Source organism: Amblyraja radiata, chromosome 15, assembly GCF_010909765.2.
Source record: "Amblyraja radiata isolate CabotCenter1 chromosome 15, sAmbRad1.1.pri, whole genome shotgun sequence".
NCBI classification, from domain to species: domain Eukaryota; kingdom Metazoa; phylum Chordata; class Chondrichthyes; order Rajiformes; family Rajidae; genus Amblyraja; species Amblyraja radiata.
Window position 1 is genome coordinate 40,699,535 of NC_045970.1, and position 19,335 is coordinate 40,718,869.

Sequence of the window (19,335 nt, forward strand, 5' to 3'; positions counted from 1 at the left end):
TTCCCCAGCAATTGTGTGTACCTTAGAGGAAGCAGCTAATTGGGTGCAACCTCAGGTTAGCATTTCTGCTTTCTGGTTAAAGGTACAGTGCTTTAGTAAAGGTACAGTGAGCTAAGGGTACAGTGGATAGAGAACTGGCTGGCAAACAGGAAGCAAAGAGTGGGAGTAAACGGGTCCTTTTCACAATGGCGGGCAGTGACTAGTGGGGTACTGCAAGGCTCAGTGCTGGGACCCCAGCTATTTACAATATATATTAATGATCTGGATGAGGGAATTGAAGGCAATATCTCCAGGTTTGTGGTTGACACTAAGCTGGGGGGCAGTGTTAGCTGTGAGGAGGATGCTAGGAGACTGCAAGGTGACTTGGATAGGCTGGGTGAGTGGGCAAATGTTTGGCAGATGCAGTATAATGTGGATAAATGTGAGGTTATCCATTTTGGTGGCAAAAACAGGAAAGCAGACTATTATCTAAATGGTGGCCGACTCGGAAAAGGGGAGATGCAGCGAGACTTGGGTGTCATGGTACACCAGTCATTGAAAGTAGGCATGCAGGTGCAGCAGGCAGTGAAGAAAGCGAATGGTATGTTAGCTTTCATAGCAAAAGGATTTGAGTATAGGAGCAGGGAGGTTCTACTGCAGTTGTACAGGGTCTTGGTGAGACCACACCTGGAGTATTGCGTACAGTTTTGGTCTCCAAATCTGAGGAAGGACATTATTGCCATAGAGGGAGTGCAGAGAAGGTTCACCAGACTGATTCCTGGGATGTCAGGACTGTCTTATGAAGAAAGACTGGATAGACTTGGTTTATACTCTCTAGAATTTAGGAGATTGAGAGGGGATCTTATAGAAACTTATAAAATTCTTAAGGGGTTGGATAGGCTAGATGCAGGAAGATTGCTCCCGATGTTGGGGAAGTCCAGGACAAGGGGTCACAGCTTAAGGATAAGGGGGAAATCCTTTAAAACCGAGATGAGAAGAACTTTTTTTCACACAGAGAGTGGTGAATCTCTGGAACTCTCTGCCACAGAGGGTGGTCGAGGCCAGTTCATTGGCTATATTTAAGAGGGAGTTAGATGTGGCCCTTGTGGCTAAGGGGATCAGAGGGTATGGAGAGAACGCAGGTACGGGATACTGAGTTGGATGATCAGCCATGATCATATTGAATGGCGGTGCAGGCTCGAAGGGCCGAATGGTCTACTCCTGCACCTAATTTCTATGTTTCTATGTTTCTATGTGCTTTAGTAAAGGTACAGTGAGCTAAAGGTACAGTGCTTTAGTAAAGGTACAGTGAGCTAAAGATACAGTGCTTTAGTAAAGGTACAGTGAGCTAAAGGTACAGTGCTTTAGTAAAGGTACAGTGAGCTAAAGGTACAGTGCTTTTTGTTTATATAATAAAGGTGCAGTTTAAAGGTCAAGAGGGAGCAGCTGTTGTGAGTCAGATACCTGCTGATTTCTCCCAGCAGTTTCATAGAAACATAGAAACATAGAAATTAGGTGCAGGAGTAGGCCATTCGGCCCTTCGAGCCTGCACCGCCATTCAATATGATCATGGCTGATCATCCAACTCAGTATCCCGTACCTGCCTTCTCTCCATACCCTCTGATCCCCTTAGCCACAAGGGCCACATCTAACTCCCTCTTAAATATAGCCAATGAACTGGCCTCGACTACCCTCTGGGGCAGGAAGTTCCAGAGATTCACCACTCTCTGTGTGAAAAATGTTCTTCTCATCTCGGTTTTAAAGGATTTCCCCCTTATCCTTAAGCTGTGACCCCTTGTCCTGGACTTCCCCAACATCGGGAGCAATCTTCCTGCATCTAGCCTGTCCAACCCCTTAAGAATTTTGTAAGTTTCTATAAGATCCCCTCTCAATCTCCTAAATTCTAGAGAGTATAAACCAAGTCTATCCAGTCTTTCTTCATAAGACAGTCCTGACATCCCAGGAATCAGTCTGGTGAACCTTCTCTGCACTCCCTCTATGGCAATAATGTCCTTCCTCAGATTTGGAGACCAAAACTGTACGCAATACTCCAGGTGTGGTCTCACCAAGACCCTGTACAACTGCAGTAGAACCTCCCTGCTCCTATACTTAAATCCTTTTGCTATGAAAGCTAACATACCATTCGCTTTCTTCACTGCCTGCTGCACCTGCATGCCCACTTTCAATGACTGGTGTACCATGACACCCAGGTCTCGCTGCATCTCCCCTTTTCCTAGTCGGCCACCATTTAGATAATAGTCTGCTTTCCTGTTTTTGCCACCAAAATGGATAACCTCACATTTATACGTTTCTATTGTATTATACTTGTATCGGATCCAGGGTAAGGCGGGAGAATGACAGCCAGAGCAGTTTACTGTTCGGGATGTCAGATGTGGGAGGTCATGGTGTCGGATGGCCCTCCAGACGTCCACATCTGCACCAGGTGTAGCGAGATGGGGCTCCTAAGGGACCGTATTAGGATCCTGGAGCAGCAGCTCGATGACCTCTGTCTGGTCAGGGAGAGTGAGGAGGTCATAGAGGGGAGTTATAGGGAGGTGGTCACTCCAAAACCACGGGAGAGAGACATGTGGGTCACGCTAAGGAAGGGCAAGGGGCAGAGGCAGGGACGAGTGAGTACTCCAATGTCGGTACACCTTGGAAATAAGTACTCCTGTTTGAGTACGGATGGGGGTGACAGCCTGCCCGGGGGTAGCGAGAGCGGACGTGCCTCCAGCACAGAGACCGGCCCTGTTGCTCCTGAAGGTAGGGACAAAAAGAAGAGGGCAATAGTAATTGGGGACTCTATTGTTAGGGGGTCGGATAGGCGATTCTGTGGACGCAGTCGGGAGACCAGGATGGTGGTCTGCCTCCCTGGTGCCAAGGTCTCGGACGTGTCTCAACGCGTCCAAGATATCTTGAAATCAGAGGGAGAGGAGCATGAGGTCGTGGTACATATAGGTACCAATGACATAGATAAAAAAAGGGAAGAGGTCCTGAAGGGAGGATTTAGGGAGTTGGGAGGAGAGTTAAGGAAAAGGACCAAAAAGGTAACAATCTCAGGATTACTGCCTATGCCACGCGACAGTGAGAGTAGGAATGGAGCGAGGTGGAGGATAAATGCGTGGCTGAAAGACTGGTGCAGAGGGCAGGGATTCAAGTTTCTGGATCATTGGGACTTCTTTTGGGGAAGGTGGGACATGTACAGAAAGGATGAGTTGCACTTGAACCCGAGGGGGACCAATATCCTGGCGGGGAAATTTGCAAAGGCTACTGGGGAGACTTTAAACTAGAATGGTTGGGGCGAGGGTCTCAAATAGAGAAAGCTAGTATACAGAATGGGAGGCAGGAAGTAGAAAAGGGAAGCACTCGGGCACAAGAGGAGAAAGAAAAAAAAGTAAATAAACAGAGAATAAGAGGCGGGGGGTTTCTTAAATGTGCATATTTTAATGCTAGGAGCATTGTAAGAAAGGTGGATGAGCTTAGAGTCTGGATAGACACCTGGAAGTATGATGTTGTGGCGATCAGTGAAACATGGTTGCAGGAGGGCTGTGATTGGAAACTAAATATTCCAGGATTTCGTTGCTTCAGGTGTGATAGAATTGGAGGGGCAAGAGGTGGAGGTGTTGCATTACTAGTCAGGGAAGATATTACAGCAGTGTTAGAGACCTGGGTTCTCACTGTATGGGTTCTGTCACTACGGGTGCTATCTGCGTGGAGTTTGCGTGTTCTCCCTGTGACCATATGGGTTTTCTCTGGGTGCTCCGGTTTCCTCCCACATTCCAAAGATGTGCGGGTTTGTAGGTTAATCAGCTTCTGTAAATAGCCCTTAGTGTGTAGGATAATGTGTAGGATAGTGTGTAGGATAGTGTGTAGGATAATGTGTAGGATAGTGTGTGGGATAGTGTGTAGGATAGTGTGTGGGATAACGTGTAGGATAGTGTGTAGGATAATGTGTAGGATAGTGTGTAGGATAGTGTGTAGGATAGTGTGTAGGATAATGTGTAGGATAGTGTGTAGGATAGTGTGTAGGATGGTGTGTAGGATAATGTGTAGGATAATGTGTAGGATGGTGTGTATGATAGTGTGTAGGATATGTGTAGGGTAATGTGTAGGGTAGTGTGTAGGATAGTGTGTAGGATAATGTGTAGGATAATGTGTAGGATAATGTGTAGGATGGTGTGTAGGATGGTGTGTAGGATGGTGTGTAGGATGGTGTGTAGGATAGGTGTAGGATCTGTGTAGGATAATGTGTAGGATAATGTGTAGGATAATGTGTAGGATGGTGTGTAGGATGGTGTGTAGGATGGTGTGTAGGATGGTGTGTAGGATGGTGTGTAGGATAGGGCTCATGTACAGTGGTGATCATTGTTCGGCGCGTTCTCAATGGGCCGAGGGACCTGTTTCCACGCTGTATCTCTAAACTAATCTGCCTTCATCAGTCCCCTTGGTCACCTCTTCAAAAATCTCAATCAGGTTGGTGATTGTCACAGAATCGCAGCCACGTTGGTGAATGAAAAGCTGTGTCTGTAGCAACCTGACACTCAGCGGCGAGGTCTAGTAATTACAGGTTGGCGCTCGGCAAGCGCTGCTTCCTTTTAAGGAAAATATGCAAATAAGAAGAGCGAAAAATAAGCATGAAAGTATGCAAATACATGAAGGACAAAATGAAATATATGGAAATCGCTCGTCGTCCAGACAGGTCGTAATAATAAAACAATAAAAAGATAATACAATTGTACCTCACCATGACATTAAGGTGTAGTGGCAGTGGTTGGGAGTGTGTGAGCGACGAGTTTCTAGCATACTTACCTGGCAGGGGAGACACCTTGATCAAAAAGGAGGTTCTCCCAGGACGAGGCTATCCCATTGCACTTCGGGTGTGCTGACGCCTGCGATGTCCCCAAATGCGGGATACTCGACTGCAAAATTTGTGGTAGTGGGGGACTGCGTTCGCGCTCTCCCCTGATTATAAAACTAAAAACAGAATAATATGCTTTTATGCAAACAAATCTCCAAGGTGGGAAGAAGTGTATCCACCCGAAACGTCGCCTGCCTCCTCCTCCACAGGTGCACAAACATGCTGGAGAAAATCACCGTGCACAAGAGGAGAAAGAAAAAAAAGGAAATAAACAGAATAAGAGGTACACACAATTGCTGGGGAAACTCAGCGGGTGCAGCAGCATCTATGGAGCGAAGGAAATAGGCGACGTTTCGGGCCGAAACCCTTCTTCAGACTGGTACACAAAATTGCTGGAGGAACTCAGCGGGTGCAGCAGCATCTATGGAGCGAAGGAAATAGGCGACGTTTCGGGCCGAAACCCTTCTTCAGACTGATGGGGGGTGGTGAAAGAAAGAAGGAAAAGGGGAGGAGGAGGAAGAGCCCGAGGGCGGGCGGATGGGAGGGTGGGAGGAGACAGCTAGAGGGTTAAGGACGGGGAGGAGACAGCACGGGCTAGCCAAATTGGGAGAATTCAATGTTAATGCCATAAGGACGCAAGGACCCCAGACGGAATATGAGGTGCTGTTCCTCCAATTTCCGCTGTTGCTCACTCTGGCAATGGAGGAGACCCAGGACAGAGAGGTCGGATTGGGAATGGGAGGGGGAATTGAAGTGCTGAGCCACCGGGAGGTCAGTTAGGTTATTGCGGACTGAGCGGAGGTGTTCGGCGAAACGATCGCCCAACCTACGCTTGGTCTCACCGATGTAAATCAGCTGACATCTAGAGCAGCGGATGCAGTAGATGAGGTTGGAGGAGATACAGGTGAACCTTTGTCGCACCTGGAACGACTGCTTGGGACCTTGAATGGAGTCGAGGGGGGAGGTGAAGGGACAGGTGTTGCATTTCTTGCGGTTGCAACGGAAAGTGCCCGGGGAGGGGGTGGTGCGGGAGGGAAGGGAAGAATTGACGAGGGAGTTGCGGAGGGAGCGGTCTTTGCGGAAGGCAGACATGGGGGGAGATGGGAAGATGTGGCGAGTGGTGGGGTCACGTTGGAGGTGGCGGAAATGGCGGAGGATTATGTGTTGTATTTGCCGGCTGGTGGGGTGAAAGGTGAGGACCAGAGGGACTCTGCCCTTGTTGCGTGTGCGGGGATGGGGAGAGAGAGCAGTGTTATGGGGTATGAATGAGACCCTGGTGTGAGCCTCATCTATGGTGGCGGAGGGGAATCCCCGTTCCCTGAAGAACGAGGACATTTCCGATGCCCTGGTATGAAATGTCTCATCCTGGGAACAGATGCGGCGTAGGCGGAAGAATTGGGAGTAGGGGATGGAGTCTTTACAGGGGGCAGGGTGGGAAGACGTGTAGTCCAGATAGCCATGTGAGTCAGTGGGTTTGTAATGTATGTCAGTCAGGAGTCTGTCCCCTGCGATGGAGATGGTAAGGTCAAGGAATGGTAGGGAAGTGTCGGAAATCGTCCAGGTGTATTGGAGTGCCGGATGGAAGTTGGTGGTGAAGTGGATGAAGTCAGTCAGTTGTGTGTGGGTGCAGGAGGTGGCACCGAAGCAGTCGTCAATGTGGATAAGAGAATAAGAGGTGGGGGGTTTCTTAAAAGTGCATATTTTAATGCTAGGAGCATTGTAAGAAAGGTGGATGAGCTTAGAGTCTGGATAGACACCTGGAAGTATGATGTTGTGGCGATCAGTGAAACATGGTTGCAGGAGGGCTGTGATTGGAAACTAAATATTCCAGGATTTCGTTGCTTCAGGTGTGATAGAATTGGAGGGGCAAGAGGTGGAGGTGTTGCATTACTAGTCAGGGAAGATATTACAGCAGTGCTTTGGCAGGATAGATTGGAGGGCTCATCTAGGGAGGCTATTTGGGTGGAACTGAGAAGTGGGAAAGGGGTAACAACACTTATAGGGGTGTATTATAGACCGCCAAATGGGGATCGAGAATTGGAAGAGCAAATATGTAAGGCGATAGCAGATATTAGTAGTAAGCACAAAGTAGTGATTGTGGGAGATTTCAACTTTCCACACATAGACTGGGAAACAAATTCGGTAAATGGGCTGGATGGTTTGCAGTTCGTAAAATGTGTGCAGGATAGTTTTTTGCAGCAATACATAGAGGAGGGGCAGTGTTGGACCTCCTGTTAGGAAATGAGACGGGACAGGTGGCGGAGGTATGCGTTGGGGAGCACTTCGGGTCCAGTGATCACAATACCATTAGTTTCAATATAATTATGGAGAGGGTCAGAACTGGACCTAGGGCTGAGAGTTTTGATTGGAGAAAGGCTAACTTTGATGAGATGCAAAATGATTTAAAAGGAGTAAACTGGGACATTTTGTTTTATGGGAAGGATGTAGAAGAGAAATGGAGGACATTTAAAGGGGAAATTTTAAGAGTACAGAATGTTCCTGTTCGGTTGAAAGGAAACAGTAAAAATTGGAAAGAGCCCTGGTTTTCAAGGGAAATTGGACATCTTGTTTGGAAAAAGAGGGAGATCTACAATAATTATAGGCAGCATGAAGTAAATGAGGTGCTTGAGGAGTATAAGGAATGTAAAAAGAATCTTAAGAAATAAATTAGAAAAGCTAAAAGAAGACATGAGGTTGCTTTGGCAAGTAAGGTGAAAGTAAATCCAAAGGGTTTCTACAGCTATATTAATAGCAAAAGGATAACGAGGGATAAAATTGGTCCATTGGAGAGACAGAGTGGACAGCTATCTGCAGAGCCAAAAGAGATGGGGGAGATATTGAACAATTTCTTTTCTTCGGTATTCACCAAGGAGAAGGATATTGAATTATGTGAGGTAAGGGAAACTAGTAGAGTAGCTATGGATACTATGAGTTTCAAAGTAAAAGAAGTACTGACACTTTTGAAAAATATAAAAGTGTATAAGTCTCCAGGTCCTGACAGGATATTCCCTAGGACATTGAGGGAAGTTAGTGTAGAAATAGCCGGGGCTATGACAGAAATATTTCAAATGTCATTAGAAACGGGAATAGTCCCCGAGGATTGGCGTACTGCGCATGTTGTTCCATTGTTTAAAAAGGGTTCTAAGAGTAAACCTAGCAATTATAGGCCTGTTAGTTTGACTTCAGTGGTGGGCAAATTAATGGAAAAGATACTTAGAGATAATATATATAAGCATCTGGATAAACAGGGTCTGATTAGGAACAGTCAGCATGGATTTGTGCCTGGAAGGTCATGTTTGACTAATCTTCTTGAATTTTTTGAAGAGGTTACTAGGGAAATTGACGAGGGTAAAGCAGTGGATGTTGTCTACATGGACTTTAGTAAGGCCTTTGACAAGGTTCCTCATGGAAGGTTGGTTAAGAAGGTTCAACTGTTGGGTATAAATGCTGGAGTAGCAAGATGGATTCAACAGTGGCTGAATGGGAGAAGCCAGAGTGTAATGGTGGATGGTTGTTTGTCGGGTTGGAGGCAGGTGACTAGTGGGGTGCCTCAGGGATCGGTGTTGGGTCCTTTGTTGTTTGTCATGTACATCAATGATCTGGATGAAGGTGTGGTAAATTGGATTAGTAAGTATGCAGATGATACCAAGATAGGGGGTGTTGTGGATAATGAAGAGGATTTCCAAAGTCCACAGAAAGATTTAGGCCATTTGGAAGAATGGGCTGAAAGATGGCAGATGGAGTTTAATGCTGATAAATGTGAGGTGCTACACCTTGGCAGGACAAATCAAAATAGGACGTACATGGTAAATGGTAGGGAATTGAAGAATACAGTTGAACAGAGGGATCTGGGAATAACCGTGCATAGTTCCTTGAAGGTGGAATCTCATATAGATAGGGTGGTAAAGAAAGCTTTTGGTATGCTAGCCTTTATAAATCAGAGCATTGAGTATAGAAGCTGGGATGTAATGTTAAAATTGTACAAGGCATTGGTGAGACCAAATCTGGAGTATGGTGTACAATTTTGGTCGCCCAATTATAGGAAGGATGTCAACAAAATAGAGAGAGTACAGAGGAGATTTACTAGAATGTTGCCTGGGTTTCAACAACTAAGTTACAGAGAAAGGTTGAATAAGTTAGGTCTTTATTCTCTGGAGCGCAGAAGGTTAAGGGGGGACTTGATAGAGGTCTTTAAAATGATGAGAGGGATAGACAGAGTTGATGTGGATCATCTTTTCCCTTTGAGAATAGGGAAGATTCAAACAAGAGGACATGACTTCAGAATTAAGGGACAGAAGTTTAGGGGTAACATGAGGGGGAACTTCTTTACTCAGAGAGTGGTAGCGGTGTGGAATGAGCTTACAGTGGAAGTGGTGGAGGCAGGTTCGTTGGTATCATTTAAAAATAAATTGGATAGGCATATGGATGAGAAGGGAATGGAGGGTTATGGTACGAGTGCAGGCAGGTGGGACTAAGGGAAAAAAGTTGTTCGGCACGGACTGGTAGGGCCGAGATGGCCTGTTTCCGTGCTGTAATTGTTATATGGTTATAAGAGTGTTTTATTGTCATGTGTCCCAGATAGTACAATGAAATTCTCGCTTGCTGCAGCACAACAGAATATGTAAACCGAGTACACTTTAAACAATATGATAAACGAGAGAAAAAAAAAGTTCTGTGTGTTTCGCCATGTGCCTTTGTTTAAAAAGATAATTAATTTAACCTTTAACATTGCACTGTCCTAGCTAAAAAATATCCAGAACATATTTTAGATATTGAGACTACCTCGTTTCTGATCTAGATATCTTTCTTGTACACATCCCAGGAATTCCTTTTTATTCCTATTCAATTTAGGTTTATTATTGTCACAGTATCTCCATAATTTCCTTTGGCCTCTGCACCCTTTTCTATCTCTGTAACATTCTCTAGGTTTTATCGCTTGCTTATCCAAGAACGTGATCATTCCAGCACTTACAAGAGGCTATCTTTCTTCTCTCCACCTTTTTTTAAGACACTCATTTAACACCTTCCACTTTGGCCAAATTTTTGGCCATTTCTCCAAATGTGAAGGTGTGTAATTGGGATACCTCTGCTAAGGGTGCTTGGTATAGGCGGGAGGGAGTGTTAGGCACCGGGGGAATGTAATGGGTCCGGGCAGCTGCAATCACCTTTACTTTTCATCTTCTTCAGATGGGTGAAGGGTTACACCACGCAGAACGTGCTATTTGTTGACGACAGCACAATATGCTACCCCTGCGGGAACTTCCTGATATTCGTGGACACGGAAACGAAGGAGGAGAGGGTGCTGAAGTGCGAGACAGGGAGCATTGGGGCTTTCACGGCCAACAGCAACAGCAAAGTCGTGGCCTTCGCGGAGAAGAGGTTAAAGCCGTCCATCTATGTGTACAATTTCCCTGAGCTGAGCAAGACTGCGGTCCTCACTGGTTAGTTCCCTCGCAGCGCGCCTGCTGGTTATTCCCGAAACTGGCTCAGAGGCACTCCATAAACTACATACCATGTGACAGCTATTATTGCTACGTTTATGTTCATAAGTTATAGGAGCAGAACTCGGCCCTTCAGCCCATCATCTACTCCGCCATTCAGTCATGGCTGAACTATCCTTCCGTCTCAACTCCATTCTCCTGCCTTGTCCCCTTAACCCCTGACACCCTTATTAATCAAGAATATGGTAATTTCTACCTTACAAATATCCATTGACTTGGCCTCCACAGCTTTTTGTAGCAAACACTTAACCTGCATCTGAGGAACATATTTGTCCACACAGACAGTGGTGGGTGTATGGAACAAGCTGCCAGGCGAGGTATTTGAGGCAGGTACAATAACAACATTTAAGATATTTGGATAGCTACATGCATGGCAAAGATTGAGAGGGATATGGGCCAATGCGGACAATTAGGCCTAGCTTGGCCGGGGCATCTTGTGATCAAATTGGGCCGAAGGGCCTATTTCCATGTTGTATGAATCTATGACTTAACATTACAATTGCAAGAAATCATAGAAGCAAGACCACATTTGGGCACAGTGTACAGTTCTGGTCACCCTGAGAGCCTTTATTCAGCAGTGGGCCTTTCTTTAAAACCCCTGCACCTACGTATTCTGTGCCTTTTTTGCTTCTTTCAAAATGATTTTATTAAAAGTGAAGAGACAAATGAAACCCCCTGAGGTACCGACTAATTGCAGGTCTCAGTGTACCAAGGACGTTGTGTACAAACTCTCCTGGAATGCTTTGTATGAAGATCACCTCAGAAAAGAGCAGGGCTGAATTGCCAGCTGTCAGGACCTTCAAACAGCCACCTTGGCAGCCCTGGGGTAAATGGGCAAGGAGATTGGCATCCCCGCTTGGGAGTGTTTGATGAATATAAACGTCATGTGGGAATCTCACCATAGAGTCATCGAGTTCATGCAGTGTGGAAACAGACCAACTTGCCCACACCGACCAATGTGTCCCATTTACGCCAGTCCCATCTGCCATATGCTTCTAAACCTGTCATCAAATTTCCCTTAACACAGTCCTCTCTAAGTAGAGAGCAGTCCTGACCTCCCATCTACCTCATTGAAGACCCTCGGACTATTATTAATCGGACTTCAATGGACTTTTTCTTGCACTGAACTTTATTCCCTTTATCCTGTAGTCTTTACACTTTAGTCTGTACACTGTAGGCAGCATGATTGTAATCATTTGTAGTCTTTCTACTGACTGGATAGCATGCAACAAAACAGCTTTTCACTGTCCCTCGATACACGTGACAATAAACTAAACTAAATCACTCTCTGCAGCCCTCCAACCTGCATCCTGTCTACCCAAGGATCCCACCTCTCCCCTGCGATCCACAGTCCAACAGGCTCCCTGCACCCCTGGAGAAAGGTCTTGGCATGTCCAAGTCTAATACTGACTCTCGCATTAATTGAATATATTGTATAGAAATGCTGGATTAATCTGCAGGCCTCACCGGTGCACGTTTTCAGGGAAGCTCCAGTTTCTGGCCTGAATCATTTCTAATGTTGTTTGTTTGTATTTTTCAGATGGGGCAGAGCTGGAGTACACACTGCTGGATTTTAGCTACATGGGATCCTGCTTTGCCAGTTTCTCCTCAATCCCGGACTTCACTTTAACCATCTGGTAGCTTTTATGGATAATTAATTCTGCTTTACAGTGATCTGAATCTGTGGGGGGCACAATCAGCATGGATATGTTTAAGGGGGAGTTAAATAAATGCACAGAGGAGAGAAAAATAAAAAGTCTTGCTATTGGGCTGGAAGGAGAAATGTGCAGAACAAAATGACCAGAACAGACCATTGGGCTGCGTATTGTTCTACATTGTTTCACAGGATCTATCTGCCCAGGGAGTGCGTGACAGGACCATGTAGAGGGAGCATAACCCTAGATCTAATGAATTGTTGTACCTGCCCTATAGAGATTGATGGGACAACACAGGGTGAGCTTTATACTGTGGTCGTCCCATGACATAGAAACATAGAAATTAGGTGCAGGAGTAGGCCATTTGGCCCTTCGAGCCTGCACCGCCATTCAATATGATCATGGCTGATCATCCAACTCAGTATCCCGTACCTGCCTTCTCTCCATACCCTCTGATCCCATTAGCCACAAGGGCCACATCTAATTCCCTCTTAAATATAGCCAATGAACTGGCCTCGACTACCCTCTGTGGCAGGGAGTTCCAGAGATTCACCACTCTCTGTGCGAAAAAAGTTCTTCTCATCTCGGTTTTAAAGGATTTCCCCCTTATCCTTAAGCTGTGACCCCTTGTCCTGGACTTCCCCAACATCGGGAGCAATCTTCCTGCATCTAGCCTGTCCAACCCCTTAAGAATTTTGTAAGTTTCTATAAGATCCCCTCTCAATCTCCTAAATTCTAGAGAGTATAAACCAAGTCTATCCAGTCTTTCTTCATAAGACAGTCCTGACATCCCAGGAATCAGTCTGGTGAACCTTCTCTGCACTCCCTCTATGGCAATAATGTCCTTCCTCAGATTTGGAGACCAAAACTGTACGCAATACTCCAGGTGTGGTCTCACCAAGACCCTGTACAACTGCAGTAGAACCTCCCTCCTATACTCAAATCCTTTTGCTATGAAAGCTAACATACCATTCGCTTTCTTCACTGCCTGCTGCACCTGCATGCCCACTTTCAATGACTGGTGTACCATGACACCCAGGTCTCGCTGCATCTCCCCTTTTCCTAGTCGGCCACCATTTAGATAATAGTCTGCTTTCCTGTTTTTGCCACCAAAATGGATAACCTCACATTTATCCACATTATACTGCATCTGCCAAACATTTGCCCACTCACCCAGCGTATCCAAGTCACCTTGCAGTCTCCTAGCATCCTCCTCACAGCTAACACTGCCCCCCAGCTTAGTGTAATCCGCAAACTTGGAGATATTGCCTTCAATTCCCTCATCCAGATCATTAATATATATTGTAAATAGCTGGGGTCCCAGCACTGAGCCTTGCGGTACCCCACTAGTCACTGCCTGCCATTGTGAAAAGGACCCGTTTACTCCTACTCTTTGCTTCCTGTTTGCCAGCCAGTTCTCTATCCACATCAATACTGAACCCCCAATGCCGTGTGCTTTAAGTTTGTATACTAATCTCTTATGTGGGACCTTGTCGAAAGCCTTCTGGAAGTCCAGATACACCACATCCACTGGTTCTCCCCTATCCACGCTACTAGTTACATCCTCGAAAAATTCTATAAGATTCGTCAGACATGATTTACCTTTTGTAAATCCATGCTGACTTTGTCCAATGATTTCACCACTTTCCAAATGTGCTGCTATCCCATCTTTAATAACTGACTCTAGCAGTTTCCCCACTACCGATGTTAGACTAACTGGTCTGTAATTCCCCGTTTTCTCTCTCCCTCCCTCCCTTCTTAAAAAGTGGGGTTACGTTTGCTACCCGCCAATCCTCAGGAACTACTCCAGAATCTAAAGAGTTTTGAAAGATTATTACTAATGCATCCACTATTTCTGGAGCTACTTCCTTAAGTACTCTGGGATGCAGCCTATCTGGCCCTGGGGATTTATCGGCCTTTAATCCATTCAATTTACCCAACACCACTTCCCGGCTAACCTGGATTTCACTCAATTCCTCCAACTCCTTTGACCCGCGGTCCCCTGCTATTTCCGGCAGATTATTTATGTCTTCCTTAGTGAAGATGGAACCAAAGTAGTTATTCAATTGGTCCGCCATATCCTTGTTCCCCATGATCAACTCACCTGTTTCTGACTACAAGGGACCTACATTTGTTTTAACTAATCTCTTTCTTTTCACATATCTATAAAAACTTTTGCAGTCAGTTTTTATGTTACCTGCCAGTTTTCTTTCATAATCTATTTTTCCTTTCCTAATTAAGCCCTTTGTCCTCCTCTGCTGGTCTCTGAATTTCTCCCAGTCCTCCGGTATGCTGCTTTTTCTGGCTAATTTGTACGCATCATCCTTCGCTTTGATACTATCCCTGATTTCCCTTGTTATCCACGGATGCACTACCTTCCCTGATTTATTCTTTTGCCAAACTGGGATGAACAATTTTTGTAGTTCATCCATGCAGTCTTTAAATGTCTTCCATTGCATATCCACCGTCAACCCTTTTAGAATTAATTGCCAGTCAATCTTGGCCAATTCACGTCTCATACCCTCAAAGTTACCTTTCTTTAAGTTCAGAACCATTGTTTCTGAATTAACAATGTCACTCTCCATCCTAATGAAGAACTCAACCATATTATGGTCACTCTTGCCCAAGGGGGCACGTACAACAAGACTGCTAACTAACCCTTCCTCATTACTCAATCCCCAGTCTAAAATAGCCTGCTCTCTCGTTGGTTCCTATACATGTTGATTTAGATAACTATCCCGCATACATTCCAAAATGACTTGCCCTAGGATCCTGGTACAATGAATATAATAAAGCTCCTTTAAACATTCATTGGTCATATTCATTCAATCTTAACATTGGAGGGTTTCCCTCAGTAAATTATTAAGGTTAAAGAAATTAATATAGTTCATTGATGGAAAGTCTTGTTGAGTGATTTAATCACAGTTATAATATTTCCTCTATACAGAATAATAGTAAGATTAAACGAGAACTTACCAGTTTGAAGTTTGATCATTATTTTATGAGGAGTAACGTTGAGGGAATACGTGAAGAACCCCGCCAGGACGCATGCGTGTCATTCTTCAAAGCAGCGGTGTGAAATCACAGATAACTGTAATGACTAAACATAGGAAGATTAGAGAAGAGATACCAGTTGAGTATATGATCAAGGGTGGGAGCGGAGGGCACGTATTCCCTCAACGTTACTCCTCATAAAATAACGATCAAACTTGAAACTGGTAAGTTCTCGTTTAATCTTACTATTTTACTTCGGAGTCACGTGAGTGACTACGTGAAGATTTTAAAGCTCTGTGATTTCATGCCGTGGAAACGAGTCCATGCATCACATCTGCCTTGATTATGGGGAGAATAGAGTTAACATCATTAGACATCAATACGATATTGAAACCCAACGATAAATATATTAACACCAAATTATTGCCCCTATTTATGGGGTAAATTATATTACAGAACTTAAATTTGTTTCTGCAAATGTTCCAGGTTCAATGACTGGTTTGTTATAAAGTCGTTGGAAAGTTTCCTCCGTTGACCATCCTGCTGTCTTGAGGATTTGGTCCATAGGAACGTCCAACTTCATAGCTGCCGATGTAGCTGCAGCCCTGGTGGAGTGAGATTTAAAAATGCTAGTGTCTACTCCAGCCTTTATTAGGACCTGTTTTAGCCATCTAGAGATGGTCTGGACTGTCACTGTTTTGAGTGGCTGTTTGTAGCTGATTAAAGTGACATCCCTTTCCCTCTGATGATCTTAGTATACTCCATATATAATAGTAAGTGTGTTACAATACAGAGACGACCATCTGTCGGGCAGGCCCTGAATTCTGTTTTTAGGCCTGCTGACCCCTGTCTGTTCTGTTTGACTAATTCATTGATGTGAAAAGTTCAATTTCCAGATGAAATAATCATGTTGTCCAGCCTAAGTTTCTGTAGTGACTGGACCCTTTGTGCCATGACCAAGGCCATCAGCATGACTGTTTTCATAGTCAGTTTCTGTAGGGACAGAGCTGTAGCTGGAGACCAGTTTCTTAACATGGTCAGTACAATGCTCACATCCCATATTTGGGAGTACCTGGTTCTTGGGGGATTAACATTAAAAATGCCCCTCATGAGTTTGGTTACCAGGGTGTGTCCCAACAGAATGCCGCTCTGTTCCTTGCCACAGGTATGTTGACAGAGCACTTCTGGCGCAGTTGATGGCACTATGACTGAGCCTCTCATCGTAATGGAGGCTTGCCAGGAATTCCAGAACAGACGGGATGTTCATAGATCTGTGGGTGATGTTTATTGTTGTGACAGTACTTCCCATTTCTTGATGACACCAAGTACTGTTTTTTGGTGGACTGTCTGTGGCCCGCTGAAAGAATATCCACTGTTCGGTCCGTCAGTCCCAGGTGTAGTAGAGGTGCTTTCAACTCTACAAATTAATAGGTTTATATAATTATGACATGGGTAACTACCCCTTGTTGCGGGAAGAACCAGTAAATTAGGATTATGATGGATGGTGATGCATGGTTCTAATACCATGTCGTGTATCACCGGGACCCATGGTTGAGTAGGCCATCGGGTACTATCAAAATACCAGACGCGGAGTCTACTGAATATTCCTAAATACCCGACTGATGAGGCAGAAAGGAGGGAATGCATAAATAAACAATCCCCCAATGCAGCGAAAATGCATCTGCCACTGCCCCAGGTTCTGGTTCCCATGAACATAATTCGATAACTGGTGAGAGCATGGATGCGTACAGGTCGATATCTGGTGTTCCATACCGTGCTGTAATTTCAGCAAATACATTTTTTATCCAACATCCATTCAGTGTTTGCATAGAATTAGCGTGACCTGTTGTCTGCCACTAAATTCAGTTTACCTGGTAAGTAGGTAGCCGATATCCAAATATCTCTCTGGATACACTATTGCCAAATTGTGTTGGCCAGATTGTCACATGATGTCGATATGTTCCCACCCATATGGTTGATATATGCTACCACGGTGGTTTTGTCAATTTGTAGTCTAACATGCTGGTGATATAACCCAGAACAATATGACTTAAGGCCATGGAATGCACTTAACATTCCCAGGTAGTTTATGCCCAGTGTTTGTAATAATGATGCCTCCTGTGCATTCCATCTCCCCCACAGCTGGAGATGGAATTGGTAGCATCCCATCCAAGTGCACTGGCATCAGTATGTAGTTCCATAGACGGGTAGCTGATAATGTTAGGATCGGAACAATGCCTAATGTTATGTTTCCACCATTTTAGTTCCATTGTGGCCTCTGTTGGTAGCTTCATTGGTCTGTCAGAATGACCCCCATAATTTTTTGAGTGCACAAATGTTTGCCCTCTGTAATTTTTGATAATGTAAAGGTCCGATTTGTGTGGCTGGAAACGCAGCCACTATAATGCCAATTATTCTTGCTACCTGTCTGATGGATGGTTTAGTTTTGCTGCAAGCCTCCGTTAAGGCTGTAACCTTTTCTTTCGGCAAAGTCACTGACATGTGAACTGAGTTAAGGGTGAACCGCAGATGATCCATTGTGTTAAATAACATCTGTGGTCACCTCTAATGGGTACTGTATAGTAAGCATCTTTTAAAACGATGCTTGCCATGTAGTAACCTAGGAATCAATTGCTTAGCAGTAACAAAGGTTCCCATCTAGTAATGAATATATAGTACGAAAGTATTCAAATTGGTCAAATCTATGATGATGTGGCAACCACCATCTAGTTTATGATAAAGATTTTGGACACTAATTCCTGTGATTCGTGTTGGATATCCTCCATTACTCCTATTTTATATGGGCACTGTAGTTCAGCATGCGCTTTTGATTTTTTCTTTGCCTGTAAGCATGAACATTCGGTTCGGTACATGCTGAACTGGAGGATTATGTTTTGTATAAATTCTATGGTATAACCCTATACTTCTGAAAATATAAGTGTCGGTAGTTAATTTATTCCATGCATCCAGATAGAATTGTAATCTCCCACCAACCTCGTAAGGAACCAGACCCACCTACCTCCATGGTTACTATTGGTAGGTTTGTTACTTTTTCGGCATCCTCCGTGGACGTTGAGGTGCCGGTGTCTAGATCTGTAGTTGGGTCGGTGTTGAGAGTTAGCGCATTCCCCAGGAAGTAGTTTTTAGACGTTGCTTTAATGAGCCCCAGGGTTTTACCCTCTTCGTCAAGTTCTTTTACCTGCTTTGATAAGTTGCCTCCAAATAGTAATATTGGTGGTTTGGAGGTTCCAGGTTTACATCCTGCACATTAGGGTCTAAAGCCGGTTGGATGGCACTTCTTCCTAATGCTGTTTACTCGTATTGGTAGTTGCAAAATAAAGCCAGTGCATCCTGGTGATCTTGTGTCATGTCTTTTTTGTTTATTGTGCGGGCGAAACCCATAATTCCCGCTGTTAGGACTTTCAGAACTTTCTGTAGTTTCAAGTCCCTGGCTCTGCCATGTTTTCAAATACACTGGTTGACACTGGGAACATTCAGTGTTTTGCAGTTCCCTGATGGTAAGTGTCTTCCAATAGGTTTTCTTGCACCCCATGTGCACTAGGGGCATGTTCCGCACCCCTCTTCAGGGTCAGCCCAGAATTGACCCCCTATACTCCCCTCTGATGAGGGAGAAACACTGTACAGCCCTACAAGAGGTACTGCTGTAGGACTTACTAGCTGCCCACTGTGACTAGTCTCCATCTGCCGGAGCCTGCCACTTTGGAGTACCTGCTCCAACAGCCGCTCCAGCTGGCTCCAATGCTCTCGGGCACTGGCCACTCGCTGCTGCTTCAGTTCCTGCAGCCGCTCCAACCGCCCCCAATGCGCACGGGCACTGGCCGCTCGCGGCTATTCAGAGTCGGACTCATCGGAGTCAACGACTCTGTTAGTTTTTTGCTTCGCTCTACCGCCCGGCCATGGCTGGTGCGGGAGCGAAGTCGGGAACAGCTGTTCCCATTACGGGAGATTGGCGTGCCGTTGGCTGCTGCTGCCGGCTGCCTGCATCTCCGCGGTTCTCCCCCGCCAGCTTTTCCGCAGCCTTCGTGGATCTGGTCCATGTCTCCACCTATAAGGTAAGTGGAAGGAACGCAGAGTCTCCTTACCTGCTGTTCCCAGCTTTCAATTTCTGGAACGCAGAGTCTCCTTACCTGCTGTTCCCGGCTTTCAAATTTTGCCGCTAAGGGAACGTCGTTCCCCCTGCTGTGACTCGTTGCAATGCGTGTAGCGATATGACACGCATGCGTCCTGGCGGGGTTCTTCACGTAGTCACTCACGTGACTCCGAAGTAAAATTTATTTTTGTTGTAGATCTCCTGTGCTGGTTGTAACATGTGCCAATAGTACTTTGT

General features: G+C 45.2%; 1 protein-coding gene and 1 non-coding gene across 5 annotated transcripts in view; both read left to right on the forward strand.

Moving 5' to 3' along the window:
* Positions 1–19,335, forward strand: part of cfap43 (cilia and flagella associated protein 43) — an 87,438-nt gene that overhangs the window by 1,367 nt on the left and 66,736 nt on the right. For all 4 annotated transcript variants that reach the window (XM_033034190.1, XM_033034191.1, XM_033034192.1 and 1 more), the window contains exons 2-3: positions 10,025–10,278; positions 11,879–11,975. In XM_033034190.1, coding sequence (XP_032890081.1) covers positions 10,025–10,278; positions 11,879–11,975 — 351 coding nt within the window. The remainder of the gene's footprint in view (positions 1–10,024; positions 10,279–11,878; positions 11,976–19,335) is intronic.
* On the forward strand, positions 4,781–4,944 carry LOC116981665. The gene has a single exon (XR_004414270.1). It is a non-coding gene; the product is annotated as a U1 spliceosomal RNA (small nuclear RNA).